The sequence below is a fragment of the Vombatus ursinus genome, unplaced genomic scaffold (genome assembly GCF_900497805.2).
Source record: "Vombatus ursinus unplaced genomic scaffold, bare-nosed wombat genome assembly UNPS02010639.1, whole genome shotgun sequence".
In the NCBI taxonomy this organism is placed as follows: domain Eukaryota; kingdom Metazoa; phylum Chordata; class Mammalia; order Diprotodontia; family Vombatidae; genus Vombatus; species Vombatus ursinus.
In genome coordinates this window covers 3,004,670-3,020,939 of record NW_020950417.1, presented here as the reverse complement: position 1 = coordinate 3,020,939, position 16,270 = coordinate 3,004,670, and the positions used below count along the sequence as shown (strand labels likewise).

The window sequence follows — 16,270 nt, the reverse complement described above, 5'->3', positions numbered from 1 at the left end:
TTTTGTTGAACTTGTTCATTTATAAGCCTGGAACCAAGTCATGGTAGAGTAGTGACGGAGAACTTCAATCAATGTGCTGTAGAACTCTTTTCTGTAAAAACCAGAGGAGATAATAATGTCTTGGCTTGCCTTAGTGATTTTTTAATCCTTCAAAATATGGAATGCTGAACTTGAGGAACTTGTCTGGATCTAATTCTCACAAAATGGGGTAGAAATGATGGAACTTTGTGTGAAGGTAAGAGGGAGACATTGCCTCCTTTAGCTTAAGATTTGTAATAGACAAGGAAAGGAAAATTAGGAATAATGTGACATGGTCTTAGATTTTAGAAGATCAGATTTCAGACAATTCAGAAGAAGGGTAGATCGAGACCATTTAATGTGAGCTTTCTGTCTCTTTCTCTTCATTCTGAAACATCTTGATATAGTCCCCACTCTCTCCTTTCTCTAGTCTTTGACTACTGAGCTGCCTTTGAACCTTATCTCCTTCAGTCTTCGCCTGCACATTGCAGTCTCAATCATTCTTTTCCTCTCAGTTCTTCTTCTTCATCCTCTCCCTCTCCTTCTCCCTCTTCATCTCTTCTCCTCTTCTCTCTTTTCTTCCCTTATTTTCTCCCTCCCTGCCTCTCTTTCTCTCACCTTCAACCTATTAGTTCTTTCCCTACCATCTTCAAAAGAGCCCAGGCATTCCCCATCCTTAAAAAAGCTTCGCTTGACCCTGCCAGCCACTCAGATAAAATCATTGAAAAGGCGTCTACATTGTAGCCTCCATATCCCCTCCTCTCACTACTCAAACCTTTGTATTCTGGCTTCTGACCATAACACTCTTCTGTCTAAAGTTACCAATAATCTCCTAATGGCCAGATCTGATTTTTTTTCTCAGTCCTTATCCTTCTTTAATATCTGGTGCATTTAACATGTGGCCATCTCTCCTCTCATATGCTCTCTCCTCTCTGGGCCTTTGTGACATTCTCTATTGTGGTCTCCCGTTTCAGCCACTCTTTAGGCTCCTTTGCTGGTTCATCATTGAGATCACATCCCTTTTACTTAAATGAGAGTCTTCCCCAAGATTCTGTCCTAAGCTTCCTAAGCTTCTCTTTCTGTATTTTCTCTCTCAGGGACCTCATCAGCTCCCATGGATTTAGTTGCATAAATGACTCATAGATTTTATATACCTAACCCCAGTCTCTGTCCTTAGCTAGGCATCACCAGTTGCCTGTTGGACATTAATTATTGTTGTTGTTATTCCCATTTTACAGATGGAGAAACTGAGTCTGAGAGGTTAAGTGAATTGCCCAGGGTCACACAGCTATGACATGACAGAATCAAGATTCAAATTCGATCTCAGGGCTTTCTGATCCTCATCCTGTCTCCTCCTGGGGCTTGCCCTTTTGATCATCTCCTCTTTCTCTCCTTGATTTTCAGCCTCTCTTTATTTACCGGCTCCTTCTTTACTGCCTACACACACCTGAAGGTCTTCCCATCCTTAAAAATCAAATGTGGTACGGCCATCCCCTCATATTCTTTCTTATATTTTCCCTTCCTTTCACAGCAGAACCCCCAGGAAGAGGAAAAATGAAAGTTTCCTTTCTTTATTGCCTCCACTTGTACTTTTATCAGTCCTTTCTGACATCTGATTTCATCACTTAACTGAAATGGCCTTCCCCAAGGTCACCAATGAGCTCTTCTTTCTTTTAAAAATTCTCACTTTTAGTGATGTCTTTTCTTAATGTAACACTCATTTCCAAATATTTCCTTCCCTTCTTCCCTGTGAAGTGAGCCATTCATTATAACAAAGATTTTTTTAAAGAAGAGGGGAAAAAACAGTTCAAAAATGACCAACACATCAACATGAGTGACAGCACATGCAATATGCTGTACCTATTTTCACCCCTCTCGATGAAGGTAGGGAGATGCATTTTCCTACTCAGTCAACTAGGATTTATTAAATACCTACTATGTGCCAGGCACTGCATTAAGCACTGGGAATACTGGCAATCCTCCCCTCTACAAAAAAAGAAAAAGAAGCAAACCAGTCCCTGCTCTCAAGGAGCTCACAGTCTGAGGGGGGAGACAACATGCAAACAACTATGTACAAACAAAATATATAATAATAGATGACATTTATGTAGCACTTACTGTGTGCCAGGCACTGTGCTAAGCACTTTACAATTGTTATCTCATTTGATCCTCACAAGAAACCTAGTAGATAGGTACTATGATTATCTCCATTTTGTAGATGAGACAAACAGAGGTAAAGTGACTTGCCCAGGGTCACACATCTAGTAAGTATCTGAGGCCAGATTTGAATTCACTTCTTAAGGACTCTAGGCCTAGGGCTCTATGTACTGTTCCACCTAATTGGGAATAGTTTCAGAAGGAAGTTGCTAACATTAAGAAGGACTGGGAAAGGCTTCTTGCAGAAGGTCATACTTTTTGGCACAGTGGGTAGATCACTGGCCCTGGAGTCAGGAGGACCTGAGTTCAAATCTGGCCTCAGACACATAACACTTACTAGCTGTGTGACCCTGGGCAAGTCACTTAACCCTATTGCCTAGACCAAAAAAAAAAAAAAAAAGGTCATACTTTAGCTGAAACTTGAAGGAAGATGAAGGTTTTCAGGAAAACCAGAGGGTAATCAGGAGGGAGACATTTCCAGTCATAGGGAACAGCCAGTGAAAATGCTCAGAGTCAAGAGATGGACTGTTTTGTGTGAGGAGGCCAGCGTCCCTGGATTGGGGGTACTTGGAGGGGAATTAGGTGTAAGGAGACTGGAAAGGTGTTGGGGCAGGTCAGGGCACGTTATGAAGGTCTTTAAAAGCCAAAGAGTGCATTTGAGATCTGATCTTGCAGGTGATAGGGGGCCACTGCAGTTTAGGGGGTGTGACATGGTCAGACCTGTGTTTTAGGAAGGTCAGTTTGACAGCTGAATGGAGAAGAAACTGGAGTGGGGAGAGACTGAGGCAGGGAGAGCAGCCAGAGACTCTTGTAGTGATTGAGGTGTGAGATGACTGAGGACCTGTAGGAGAGAAGGGGGCATCTGTGAGAGATGGAAATAGGAAACTGAGGAAGAGGGGAAGGCTTGGGGGGAAAGATAATGAGCTCAATTTGGGACATGTTGGGTTTAAGATGTCTGCTGAACATCCAGTTCAACTCTAGGACCTAGAGTTCAACTCTAGGCCAAGGTCATTGTAGTTGCACATCAGGGTGTTAAGGAGACATTGTAAATGTGTATCCACAATAGTCATTACTTTAAATCACTTAATTGTGAACTTGTTCTGTGTTTCTAATAATTTACTTGCAATTTATGCATACCAGTCAGTAAAATGCTGAATTACTTATGCTAATTTTTTGGCTAAAATACTAAAAGTAGAGCTTAATGAGTTTCTCACATGCATTACATTATAAATTTGTTGTTTTGAAAAATATATTTATCAGAAAATATCTTTAAATTCCTTAAAATTAATTATATTTTATTTCCTAGATTCTGTACTGTGAGAAAAGCATCAGAATATGGCCTCAGCTTCCATTAGTGCCAGTAGAACATGTTCAGGAAGAAACCAGGTATGTTTCAATTTAAAGAAAGGTAGAGGACAAATGTTGTACAGTCATGGAGTCAGATGGCCTTTGATCCTTAGTGTTAAAATTCATTCTTATTCGGAGAAGCTTTTAAAAGACCAATACTTAGATACTCACATGAATCTGTGATCTCATCAAGGTCGGCATTTCCTCCAATGCTGCAGGCCACGACCCACCTTGCCTGCTCATCTTTTGCAACTCCTGTTCAGTCTTGCTATGATTTTGCCACTGGGGAGCCACCCATGCTGCTGGGGGTTGCTACTCTTCCTCTGCCTCTTGTTCTAGGGAGTGAGGGTACCAGTGGAGTTGGATGGACATTCAGTTATCTCTTGCTCTCACTAAAATGCTCTCACCCAGGCCCCCCCCCCTTTTTTTTTGCTCATGTATTTCTTTGATGAAATCCTTCATGTTACTTCTCTTTTGTAATTCTTTACTTAGAATGTGTTCTACCCTGTTCTTGCCTACTGTGTCCCTCTCCATTGTCATTTGAGTGATCTTCAGTTTTATAGACCTCCTCTGTTTATGCTTGGTCTGGACTAGCAGTTTTTCTCATCTTTATTTTCTACAGTGCCAATTCCACTTCATCTCTTTAGAAGACTAAATAATAATGAAATTACATGCAGTCCTTCACGGAAAAAAAATCTTCCCTAGTTAAGCATTTTATAGATATTTTTTTCAAGTGAAATAATACATTTCATTAAGGAAACATTGCTGCCCTCAAGTTATAGGTTAAGAAACTATTAACATTCAGGTTGCCGTGTGTGTGTGTGTGTGTGTGTGTGTGTGTGTGTTAATGTGTATATAATGCAAATATGTCTTTTTCAAAGGCTTTGAAAAGGCAGCTACTTGAAATTGAATCGAAACTAAACTAAATGTCAAAAGTACATTGTTACATCACTGAAAAAAATATTTGCTGATCAGTACCTGTTCATTACTCAAAGGATTTGGTGTTGATTTTATACAAGAGATATTATGTAACAAAGTCATGAAAAGTAGAATGTTTATACAAATTAGTTGCATATTCATTTAGTCAAATATGAACTTCTAAAATTTTAGTTATAAATCTAAAATTTTGTATTTTTCAGATTAGAAGGCAATTCTGAAGCCAGTAATTGTTATCATTTGATTATAAAAATTTCCTCTGAACTCCAACATTACATGTCACAAGGTGACTGCAATTTAAGTAACTTACTGGATAATCCTCCCACAGCAAAGTAAGTCATTTTTAGTATTATTGTAATTTTTTTCAAATTTATTATTTATTTTTTTAACATTAATTAAAGAAAAATTTTTGAGTTCTGAATTCTCTCTCTCCTCCACCCATTGTAAAGGCAAGAAATGTAATATCAATTATACATGGGAAATCATGCAAAACATATTTCCAAGTTGACCATGTTGTGAAATAAAACAAAAACAGAAATTGAAAAAGTTGCGCCTCGATCTACATTCAGACTCCATCATTTCTTTCTCTGGAGGTGGATAGCATTTTTCATCATAAGTCCTTCAGAATTGTCTTGTATTGATCAGAATAGATAAATTGTTCACAGTTGATTATTGTACCATGTTGCTGTTACTGTGTACAATGTTCTCCTGGTTCTGCTCATTTCACTTTGCACCAGTTCAGGCAAGTCTTCCCAATATTTTCTGAAATCTGCCTGCTCATCATTTCTTATAGCACAATAGTATTCTATCACAATCATCTATCACAGCTTGTTCAGCCATTCCTCAGTTGATGAGCATCCCCTCAATTTTCTTAAGTATTAATGCATTACTTTTTTGCATTGTCTGTGTTTAAAATTTTACATATTATTTTTTGTAGCTGAGGAATAGTTTTCTAGTTCTAGAAATATCTAGATAGGTATTTGTTGTTATAAATTCAATGAGTCAAGAAGATTGCTGGGTGGATCTTGCCGGGTGGGGTTTTGACAAAAGTTAGTCATGTTTTGGGAAAGTGAATCCCTTGCGAGTTCATTTTAAAGCATGTGATGATTAAAGTTTTATTTATGATTTCTAGGTGGTCCCTTTTGCTTCATGAGCTGTGCAGCAAACGCATCCGAACTTTATATTGTCCACGGCCTGTCCTTGAAGTCCTTGTTATTCTTCAGAAAATAAGTGTGCATTGCCACCTAGTGTCTGATCAAATTATTGCCACTACAGAAATAAGATTTAAGCAGTGGATGCAAAAGACACTTCGATCTCGCCAGAGGCAGAACTATCTACGCATGTTAAACAGGTTTATAAAATATGATACGTATATTTTTTATTTTGGATGGGAGCACAATTGTAATATATTAACTTTAGGCGTAGTTTTAATTTCTTTATTCAGAGAAAGTTGAAGTTGAAGTTTTTTACTTTTAAGAAATTTCAAATTTTTCGTAGGTAGTAATGTGAAATCCACCCACTGAAATGAGTCTAATATCTACTAGCAGCAGCCAGAAGCAGCATGGCGAGGTGGCTAGACCTCTGTTCCGAAGTCAGGAAGATCTGGGTTCAAGTCTTGCCTCACATGCATACTGGCTGTGTCACCATTGAACCTCTGAGCTTCAGAATATTCTCTGAGACTAGGAGTTGCTGATTTGCATTGGTGGAGGGAGTTTCCTCACCAGGAGTTTCTTATATTGACGAAGTAGCCTGTCAGGCCCAAAGAGAGCTGCAGAGAATTGTGGCCTTCTGAGTAGCTTCCCTTTACAAAGTAACAGAAAGTGGTAATTTACCTGAGTGTATGACGGCTACTAAGAGATTGTTACACGTTAACAACTTGCCCCAAAGCAAAGGCTTCATGGAGAGGATGGTACTTTAACCGAATCCTGAAGGAAGGAAGGAAGGAAGGAAGGGACATTTTGAGAAGGTCCAGAGAGAGTGCATTCCCTGCATGAGTGACAGTCTTCATAAAGACACAGAGATGGCAGGTGGAGTGTCATGTGAGAGCAGCAAAGGGAAAGCCAAGATTCCCGCATGAAGGGCAGAGAGTAATGTACAATGAGGCTCAGGCCAGCTTATGAAGGGCTTTGAAAGCTAAACAGAAGAGTTGGTATTTAATTGTAGAGGAGATAGGAGGTCATAGGAGTCTGTAGTAGAGGAGTGACATGGTCAGATCTGTACTTAAGAAAGATCCTTTTGGGGGCAGCTAGGTGGTGCAGTGGATAGAGGACTGGCCCTGAAGTCAGGAGGACCTGAATTCAAATCCGGTCTCAGACCAAACACTCGACACTTACTAGCTGTGTGACCCTGGGCAAGTCACTTAACCCCAGTTGCCTTAAAGAAAAAAAAAATCCTTTTGACAGCTCTGTGGAGGGTAGACTGAAGTAAGGAAAGGCTTGAGGCAGGGAGGCCAATTGCAAAGCTGTCACAATAATACAGGTGAGAAATGGACTTAGGTGATGGCTGTGTGAGTAGAGAGAAGGGTTTGGATGTGAGAGCTATAGAGGTAGAAATGGTGAGATTTGGCAATTTTCTGCTATGTGGGGTGAGGGAGAGTCAAGAGTCAAGTATAATGCCCAGGTTATAAACCTGGGAGACTGGAAAAAATGGTGGTACCTTCAACAGATACAAGGAAGTTTGGAAGAGAGGAGGATTTGGGGGAAAATATAATGGTTTCTGTTTTAGATGTGTTGGGCTTCAGATGTTTTGGGAATATTCAGTTTGAAATTTCCACTAGGCAATTATTGATATGTACCTGAACTCAGGGAAGAGATCTGGGAATGTAATAATGAGATGCCTTGGAGGGGCTGCTGAGAGAGAGAGTAGAGTAAGAAGAGTAGGGACCAAGACAGAACCTTCAGGAACACTTTACAGGGAGGGGTGTGGATCTGGACAATAAACCCGCAATGGTGACAGAGAAGGGAAGGTTAGACTGAGAGGAGAATCAGAAGAGAGCTGTCATGAAAGCCCAGGGGAGATAGTGTGCATGCAGGAGGGTGGTCACCAGTGTTTTTGGCACTCTTTTTTCCTCCAAATAATCTTTTATTTCCTGATTCAGTTACATACTGTGTGTATATTTGTACGTAAGCTCTAAGATTATGGCAAAATGTGATTGCCCAGAGAAGTTCATCAGTATCATGACAGCATGCTTGCACAGGTTCTGGGTAATGGACAGTGCTCCTGTGCTTTCCCACTCACCGGTGGAGTGAAACAGGCCTTGTGCTTGCTCCCATGCTTTTTAACATAATGTTTTCAGCCATGTTGTCAAATGCCTTCTGTGAGATCAAAAATGGCATCAAGGTCAGCTACCACACTGTCAGTTAATTATTTAACTTGAAAGGGCTACCAACTAAGACTCAAATGGAGAGAGAGCTGGTGTGGACTTTTTGTTCACAGATGATTGTGCACTCAATGTAGCCTCTGAGGTTGAGATGCCACAAAGTATGGACCTCTGCCACTTGTGCTAATTTTGGCCTAACAGTTAAGAAAACGCTAAGAAAATACAGGTTCTCCACCAGCCAGCACCACACCATCGGTTAGGAGAATGAAGAAGTTTTGAATGCTGTGGATAAGTTCACTTGTCTTGGTAGTGTCCTTTCCAGGGATGTGCACATAGATGATGAAGTTGATTCGCACATTGCCAGAGCTAGCTCAGTGTCCAGGAGTCTCCAAAGGAAAGTATGGGAGAGAAGAAGAGGTATTATGTTGTTTACCAAACTGAAGATCTGCAAAGCTGTTGTGCTGATCTCATTGTTTTATGCCTGTGAAGCCTGGATAGTATACAAGCGCCATGCCAGGAAACTGAATCACTTCCTTTTAAATTGTGTTAGGAAGATTCTGAAGATCACCTGGCAAGATAAGGTAGCAGACACTGAGGTCCTTTCTTGAGTTGAACTACCAAGCATTTAGACTCTGCTGCAGAGAGTACAACTCCAATGAGCTGGCCACATTGTTTGAATGCCAAATAGTTGCTTAAAAGACTATTTTATGGAGAGCTCACACAAGGCAGATGCACACATGCAGGTCAGAAGAAGTGATACAAGGACATTCTCAAGGTCTCTCTGAAGAGCTTTGGAATCAATTGTGAGACATGGGAGAAGGAGCACAGGACCATCAGCATGGCGTGTCAGCATCAAAGAAAGTGTTGTGCTCTGTGAGCAAAGCAGAATTGCAGTAGCCCAAAAGAAACCTGGGTTGCCCAGAGATATCTCTGCTCCAGATGTACAAATGGACTCTTTGTGCCTGACCTGTGGTAAAGCCTTCCAAACTCCTATTGGTCTGATCAACCATAGTCAGACAAACTGTATCTTGGCCCCCACAGAGTGATGCCATTTTGGTCCTCTTTGAGAACAAAGGGCAGCAACCAACCAAGCTACTTTTTAATTTTTTTGTTTATATTCCTAGCCCCAAATGTGATGCTTTATAGTAGATGTATAACCGCGCTCCTCTCTGTCCTTTGCCCCTCCCCTTCGGGTGGCCATCACCACATGCCTCTCACCTCAATTATTTTCATGGCCTTCCGTTGATGTTTCTGCTTCTAGATTTCCCTTCTCCACTCCATTTTCTGCATATCTGCCAAAATAGTATTCCTAGAAGGCCCAGGGTACTTCTTTGCTCAAAAACTTTCGGTAGGTGGAGTATATGGGCATCTCTGTACCTTTTCTTCTAGTCTCCTGGCTCTAAAGCAGCCAGCTCTTATTTCCTATTACTCTCTTTCATGTACTTGATATAAGTTATGTGTAGCTAAACTGGGCTTTTATTTATCCCTTGAATTACACATTTCATCTCCTACTTCCATGTATTTCTGCAGGTCACGGGGAATGTTTGAAGTGTATTTCTTCCTCATAGTCATTTCTCAGAATGTTATCTTCTTTCAGTGCTCAGCTCAGATACCATCTCCTCAATGAAGGCTTACTTAATTTCTCTCAGTTTTAAATGTCACCTCCTTAAGATTTCCTTACATTTATTTCTTTTTAATATAACTTTTATTTTATTTTACCTTTCTCAGTTAACAAGCATTTCGTTTTTCTCCCTCCAATCTCTCCACTTTCACTGGGGAAAAAAAAAAGCAAAGAAAAAAATCCTAGTAACAAATATGGACAGTCAAATAAAGCAAATTCTTCCATCAGCCATGCCCAAGAATGTATATCTCATTCTGCATCTATTTATTTCTTTATATTCATGTTGCGTCCACACTGTCTCAGTGAAATGTCAGTTCCTAAAGAACAGACACACTTTTAGTTCTATCTTTGTATCCTTAGCCTACTTCCTAGCTTGATGCCATCTGTATAGTAGGCATTCAATATATGTTTGTTGAATTGGATCCTAGGAATGTGTGTTGAGGAAATTAAGGCTGTATGTGGAGTCCCCTTGTTTACCAGGTTTTAGTGGTGAAAGAAAAGAGGGAAGTGTGATTATAGTTAGATAGAATAGCAGAGGTAAACAAAGGGTTTTTTTTTTAATAGAAAAGTCATTTTTGGCATGAAGGAAACATTTTACTAAATTAAACTCTATTTTATTTTTAGTATTAAGCTTTTGTCTCCTGTACTCCAACTAATATTATTGCTGATCACACTGGAATTGGTCAACATTCATAGTGTTAATGAAAAAAATGCTTGTGAATACCAGCAGTACTTAAAGTAAGTATGTAATATTTTTAAATGAACTAAATGGACTCATTCTCTATTGTTCTTACTTGTCCATTCTCTTTGACAGTATCTTTTTTTTTTTTAAATGTATTTATTAAGCATTTTCCTCTAGACATTTGCATAGGTTTGTACAGCTAGTGCTGGAACCACAGAAGCCATCCATTGTAACCCTCTTATTTACAGATGAAGAAATTGAGGACTAAATAGGTAAGTGACTTGCCCAGGGTCTTTGTAACAGTATCAGAGGTAGGATTTGAATCCAGTTTTTCAGTCTCCAGAGCATGTAGTCTTTTCGGTGTACCATACAGCTTCCCTAAGGTGGCATAGATATAGAAATCTTTTCAAGATTTTCAAGATTTCTCTTTTACTTGAGAATATAAGATTGCTATTACTGGTGCAGATAAAATGAATATTTCTAAGAGAACAATCCCATCAAAAACCACTTAGTCCATCTTGCTGCCTCTAGATATATCAGAGAGATATATTCTGCAAGCCATCTGAGCAGAAATATTTCAGCAGGTGCTCTAGTGAGAGAAAGAGAGAGAGAGGAGTTGGTATGAATGAAACAGGCTAAACCACCACCATTACCACCTACCCAACGAAAGCAACCTAGGACCTCATTTCTAAGAACCCTGATAATAGCAGTGTCACCATGGGCCATGCTTCTAGTCTAGCCCCACTACCATCATCAAGGGGAATGCTCCGTATGGTAATGTGACCCCACCATCACAGCCACTCCCCAAATCAACCATTGACAAACTACCACCAGCAGGCAGGAAAGCCAGTAGAGTTGGTCATCACTTCTATTCAGACCCCCAGGGAGACAGCCCATTTCCCCCCCCCCCTTTTTTGTTAGGCAGTGGGGTTAAGTGACTTGCCCAGGGTCACACAGCTAGTAAATGTTATGTTATCTGAGGCCGGATTTGAACTCAGGTCCTCCTGAATCCAGGGCCAGTGCTCTATCCACTGTGCTACCTAGCTGCCCCTATTATGCCTTTTTTTTAAGAACCCTTGGAGTAGTAGTAACCACACCACTGACCCTGATCTCATCTTGGTTCCTACTGCCGTCTTCCAGAAACAGATCCTGTTTTATCAATCAAAATAACACTAAAGAAGATGTGTTTATACATCAGCCTTATTCCCCCTTGCATCCTAGCCAAACTAGACTACTTGCCATCTAACCTGCCAGGCCTTTCTTCTCCCTTGCTGATATACCATGAGACCATGGGTCTGTCCGTGAGCCCTTCAGTGATCCCACCCTGTGTGGTGTTTTGCTGCTGTTGTCCATCCTTTGTTCTCGAAGAGGACCAGTGATAGAGAGGGTGATGTGCAGGTGGATTGGATTTTCTGTTTGTATCCCCAGCACTTAGCATGTGTAGTGCATTGCACACAGTTCAGTGCTTAGCAGTTGTGTTCTCAATTAATTTATACATTCATGTAGCCAACAGCCTCAGTGGTTGCTAAGGAAGATTCAGTTTTTCTTATCTGATAAATTCTTATCATATCTCAATGACTTAGAATGAAATCTATTGGGCAGAACTGAATTTTTCAGGTATAAGAGAATTTAATTATAGAGTATCTAAAGCCTCCTATAGTATTAAGGTCTAAAGACATATCATAACCCTTGTAGCCTCCTTGCCTATATCCTAAGACCTGAAAGCTCAAGGGACACAGGGGTCATATTAGTTCTTTGAGGAGTCCTCGAGGCTACACCTAGTAGTCATAACGGTCTCCTCAGAAACTGTACATTTGCTCTGGCAACTCAAAAATTAGATGTATGAGTACCTTGGTACAGTAGAAAGAACACTGGATTTAGAGTCAGAGGATGTTGGTTTGAATTGGGCAAGTCATTTCATCTCTCTGTTCTCTGAGCCTCAGTTTCCTCATCTGTAAAATGAGAAGGTTGATATAGATGACACTTGAGGTCTCTTCCTGCTCTCAATCTAGGTCCTGTGAATGTAGTGGATTGTAAGCTCACAGTAAATCCACAGAATGACACTAGCAAAATCCTTAGCATAACACTTGATTTTATTAGTAGAGGTATAGTGTCCTAGTGAAGCAGTGTCAGACTCAGACAGAAATGGGGCCTCTACATTCATACAGATTTCTTTGGGTCAGATATTGACTTACTTTTGCAATGTAATGTTATCTATTTTTTAGTATAATTTTACAGATTTAGTTAAATATTTCCCAGTTGCATTTTAACCAAGTTCAGGCTGCCCTTAGGAATGTTATAGGCTGCATGAGACCTACAGACCATGTGTTTGACACCTCTGTCCTAGATCAAAGTAGATGGTAGTTTCACTGTATTTTGCATTGATCAAACTATGTCTTGGTGTATTCATGTTCTCTTCTGGGCACCATGTTTTAAGATAGACTTTGATGAACTGGACCACATCCAGAAAAGTTTAAGTAGGGCAGCGAGGGAAACGGGAACCAGGAGTGAGACTGAAAACCATAATGTATTAAGAATAGTCTGGAAAAAAAAAAAAACTTGGGGTCAGGGAAGGCATCGTAACTATCTTTGGATACTTGAGGATAAAGAAGAGAGATCAAATTTTTTTCTTTGTTTGAAGCAAATTTTGATTGAATTTGAGAAATTAATTTTCTATCAGAGATAGAAGAGAAGAATTTTCTATCCAGAAATAGAATAGACTGTATCTTGTGAGGTGCCTTTGGTCACTGGAATTGTTCAGGCATAGGCGTGCTACAGTCTGTCAGGAATCTTGTACAGGAAATAGCTGGGTGGAGTGAGTGGTTGAACTAGATCAGCACTTCTTAAACTGTGAGTTGCAACCCCATATGGGGTCACAGAAAATTTGGCAACAATAAAAGGTTTCTGAGTATGCAACGACCAAAAATTAATTCAGAATGAAACGGGCAATGAATCCGAGGTGTTTAGGGCAGTGCGTGTCTGTGCTGCATCGTGCAGCTTCGCTGCAGCCTTGGTTCTGATCACAAAGCATGTGCGCTTTGCACTGTGCATGCCCTCAGACCACACAGCATAGCAAAAGGAAAAAGTTTAAGGAGCCCTGGACTAGATGACCGCTGAAGATTCTGTAATGCTAATATTTGGTTAACTAGTGTCTAGATGTATGAGAGTCTGTAAAACTATCCTGGCAGAAGTTTAAACTTTTTTGACAATTATTTCAATCTCTAATAACATTTATTTTCAGGAAAATTCCCATTTCTTCTAGGTTATTTACTTTGACTTTGAATTTATGTTAATTTCTTCATGTTTATTCCTCAGAGAAGGTCATCAAGTCTATTTAATAAGCACTGATATGTTTAAAAATGACTGGAAAAACAAATCTCTTTTCGAAAGAACTAACATTTAGCCTAATGACTTTGTGCCTTACATTTTATGAGCTGGTATAGGGTAAACAGTTCAAGTCTCCAAGGAAAAATGGGAGTATATGTCTCTTAGAATCATTCTACTTCAGTTCATTTTTCTCTTGTTTTCTAATTGCCCAAACCTTAAAAAATTCATGAGACATTTTTAAGAGCCCATTTGTATATGGTGTTGTATGATGAGAATGATACATATTCTGCCTACTCTAGTCTTGGTTTTGATATAGAAGGAAGATAGTCTGGGAAAAATCTGGGAAAGAAGAGAAAGCAGTTTAAGTAATTAGGATAATTGATAGATGAACCAGTATCAGAAAAAAATGGTAGTTTTTGCCAATCTTTTTCCTCTTTTTTTTTTCCCCAACAGGTTCTTGAAGTCAATCTTGCAGTACACTGAGAATTTGGTGACTTATTCTAACCAAGAAAAAAACAAATGGGATGAATCCATCAATATTACACATCTAGTTTTAGTAAAAATATCGACTTTTAGTGACAAAAAGCAAATGTTAATACACTTAGCCAAGGGAATCCCCAAATAAAGTTATTTTATGACAATTCTTCATGAGCAAAGGCTAATAGTATGACAGTTTTTCCTTCAGTAGTTTCCTCTTAGATTGAAAAATTTTGGAAGCCTAACATGTAGTTTCCCAAGCTTCTTCAAATTTGGTATCACCAATATAGCCTAAGTCCTGGAAACCCTTCATTCCCCTATTGCAAGAGCAGCGAGAAAATATAAGACCTCACATTTTGTTCTAACAATACCTTTCCTGAAGTGATTCACACAGCTATCATAGCATATTGATGTCTAGACAGAGAGTCTCATCTGAGAGTCTCAGAGTACCATGTGAATATGAATTCATTAATCTTCTCACCCTTTGAGTTTTGTAGGGAAACAAGTTTCATTCACTTCATATTTGAAAGTGGGAAACCAAGACAGAGCTGGGATAGGAATCTAAGTCACCCAGCTTCTCATAAGAAAGAAGAGGATTAGTCCTAGTTACTTTACTAGTTACCTTTCTTTCTACAGGAATGGGAAATTCAGCCTTACAGGACTTTTTGTGAAATAACACATAAAAATGCAATATAGAATCCCTTATGGGGATTTGAATGACAGGCCGAACCATGTCTAATTGAATCTGACTCAGAAAAAAATGTCTCAAGCAATGAGATGTCCATCGTTTCTCTCAAAAGATTATTCCAGAGCCAAACCAAACTGAGGGTCTTTTCAGATTGTGACCACAGCACAAATGCAGAGTCCCCTAACTCCTCACTTATCTTACCAGCAGTTGCAAAAGCATGTAGAAAAACTAAAGCTGTTTAACATTTAGATTGGGGAAAGGTAACGCTAACAGACTAGGTAATAGGAATTTAGAAATTTCACTGTTTTCACTAAATATTTTTTTATCATCTGTACCCTTATGTTTATTTTAAGTCAAACTGAAGTTTTTTTTAGTAACATTCTAGTGTGTAAATCACTTTTAATAAGATGCAAAAAAAAAATTCTTTTTACAAAAACAAGTGGCCCAGTGGGACAGGTGGGAAGAACACTGGTTTTAAAGTCAGAGGAACTGATTTCAAATCCTGTTTCTAATACTAATACTTACTAGTATGACTGGAAATTTAACCTCCTCATGCCTCAGTGTCCTTATCTATATAATGAAGGGGGTCGGACTAGATCAGCGGCTTTAAACTTAAGTAAAAACGGGTGATAGGGCACTCAGCCATACATAAGGATCCCCATGGGCCACATACTAACTTAGAAACTCACGTGTTAACATTATCTGTGTTTTATTGTATTTTTACGTATTTTGCTAAATAGCTCCCAATTATGTTTTAAAATCTGGTTCAGGCTGCTCTTGTGTGTCTGACTCTTCTGAACTAGATGACCTCTGAGCTCCCTTTCGGCTCTGGATCTATGGTCATATTAAATCATCTTGTGGAAAAAAAGAATCCCTGTGAATTGTGGTTTTAGTGATAATCAGTCTCATCTGAGCTTCAGCAACCTCTCATTAGAGAATTAGTATTAAAACGAATTTGCTCTATCAGATTAGATCAATAAGTCCATGTGGCTCTGTGTAGACCATCTTTTTAGGGCTATGAAACTTGTCTTGGTTTAATTGTGCTTTTTTATTTGTGATACCAAAGGTCTTGATTGTCCTAGACCTTTGCAGTGATCGGTGCATGGCCAGCGGGGGGAAAAACTCGATGGATCTCATATTTGGGTGCATTGCTGAAAATGTTATCTGCAATAAAATTAAGTATCTTTCATTTGTAAGTTTCCACAGTGTTTGAAGTATTGTTTTCTGCAGTAGTGGAATGATGTGATGATGGTTATGATATAGGGATTTTTGGTTAACGTTCATTATAAATAGTTTGCCTTTTTGTAACCTTGATTGCTTTATATAAATTTCCTTACACCAATGCTTTCAAGATTTAGTAGTTTTATTTTACAGATCTCTATTAAGACTTACTATCCCCTTTTTCTTTGTTGTTCACTTATTAAATAGTTTTCATTTGAGAGGCATTCTATTAACTCTGAGAAAGCTTGAACAAAGTAAAATATATCTTCTTTTTCTGAAAGCACTATAGCACTGTATTTGTTACACAGTTTTACTAAGCTACCTAGAGAACCCACTTTTTTTTTCCTGAACAGGCTTTAGTTTCCAGCTTTTTTTTTTTAAAGTCTGTTAACATTCAACTTCATAATTCCAAAAGATTTTTGCTTGTTTGTGTATCCCTCTATACTTCATTCTGTTTTCTGTGCATTTAAAAATGTT

At 39.1% G+C, this 16,270-nt stretch overlaps 1 protein-coding gene across 4 annotated transcripts in view; it reads left to right on the top strand.

Moving 5' to 3' along the window:
* ERMARD (ER membrane associated RNA degradation) overlaps positions 1-15,771 on the top strand; it is a 38,310-nt gene extending 22,539 nt beyond the window's left edge. For 3 of the 4 annotated variants that reach the window (XM_027854862.1, XM_027854860.1, XM_027854858.1), the window contains 5 exons: positions 3,482-3,561; positions 4,662-4,790; positions 5,591-5,809; positions 10,023-10,136; positions 13,861-15,771. In XM_027854862.1, the coding sequence (XP_027710663.1) occupies positions 3,482-3,561; positions 4,662-4,790; positions 5,591-5,809; positions 10,023-10,136; positions 13,861-14,032 (714 nt within the window). In that variant the 3' untranslated portion in view covers positions 14,033-15,771. Of the gene's footprint in view, positions 1-3,481; positions 3,562-4,661; positions 4,791-5,590; positions 5,810-10,022; positions 10,137-10,257; positions 10,353-13,860 lie in introns of all 4 variants that reach the window. The other variant, XM_027854861.1, reaches the window with a different exon arrangement.
* Positions 15,772-16,270: the final 499 nt, after the last annotated feature.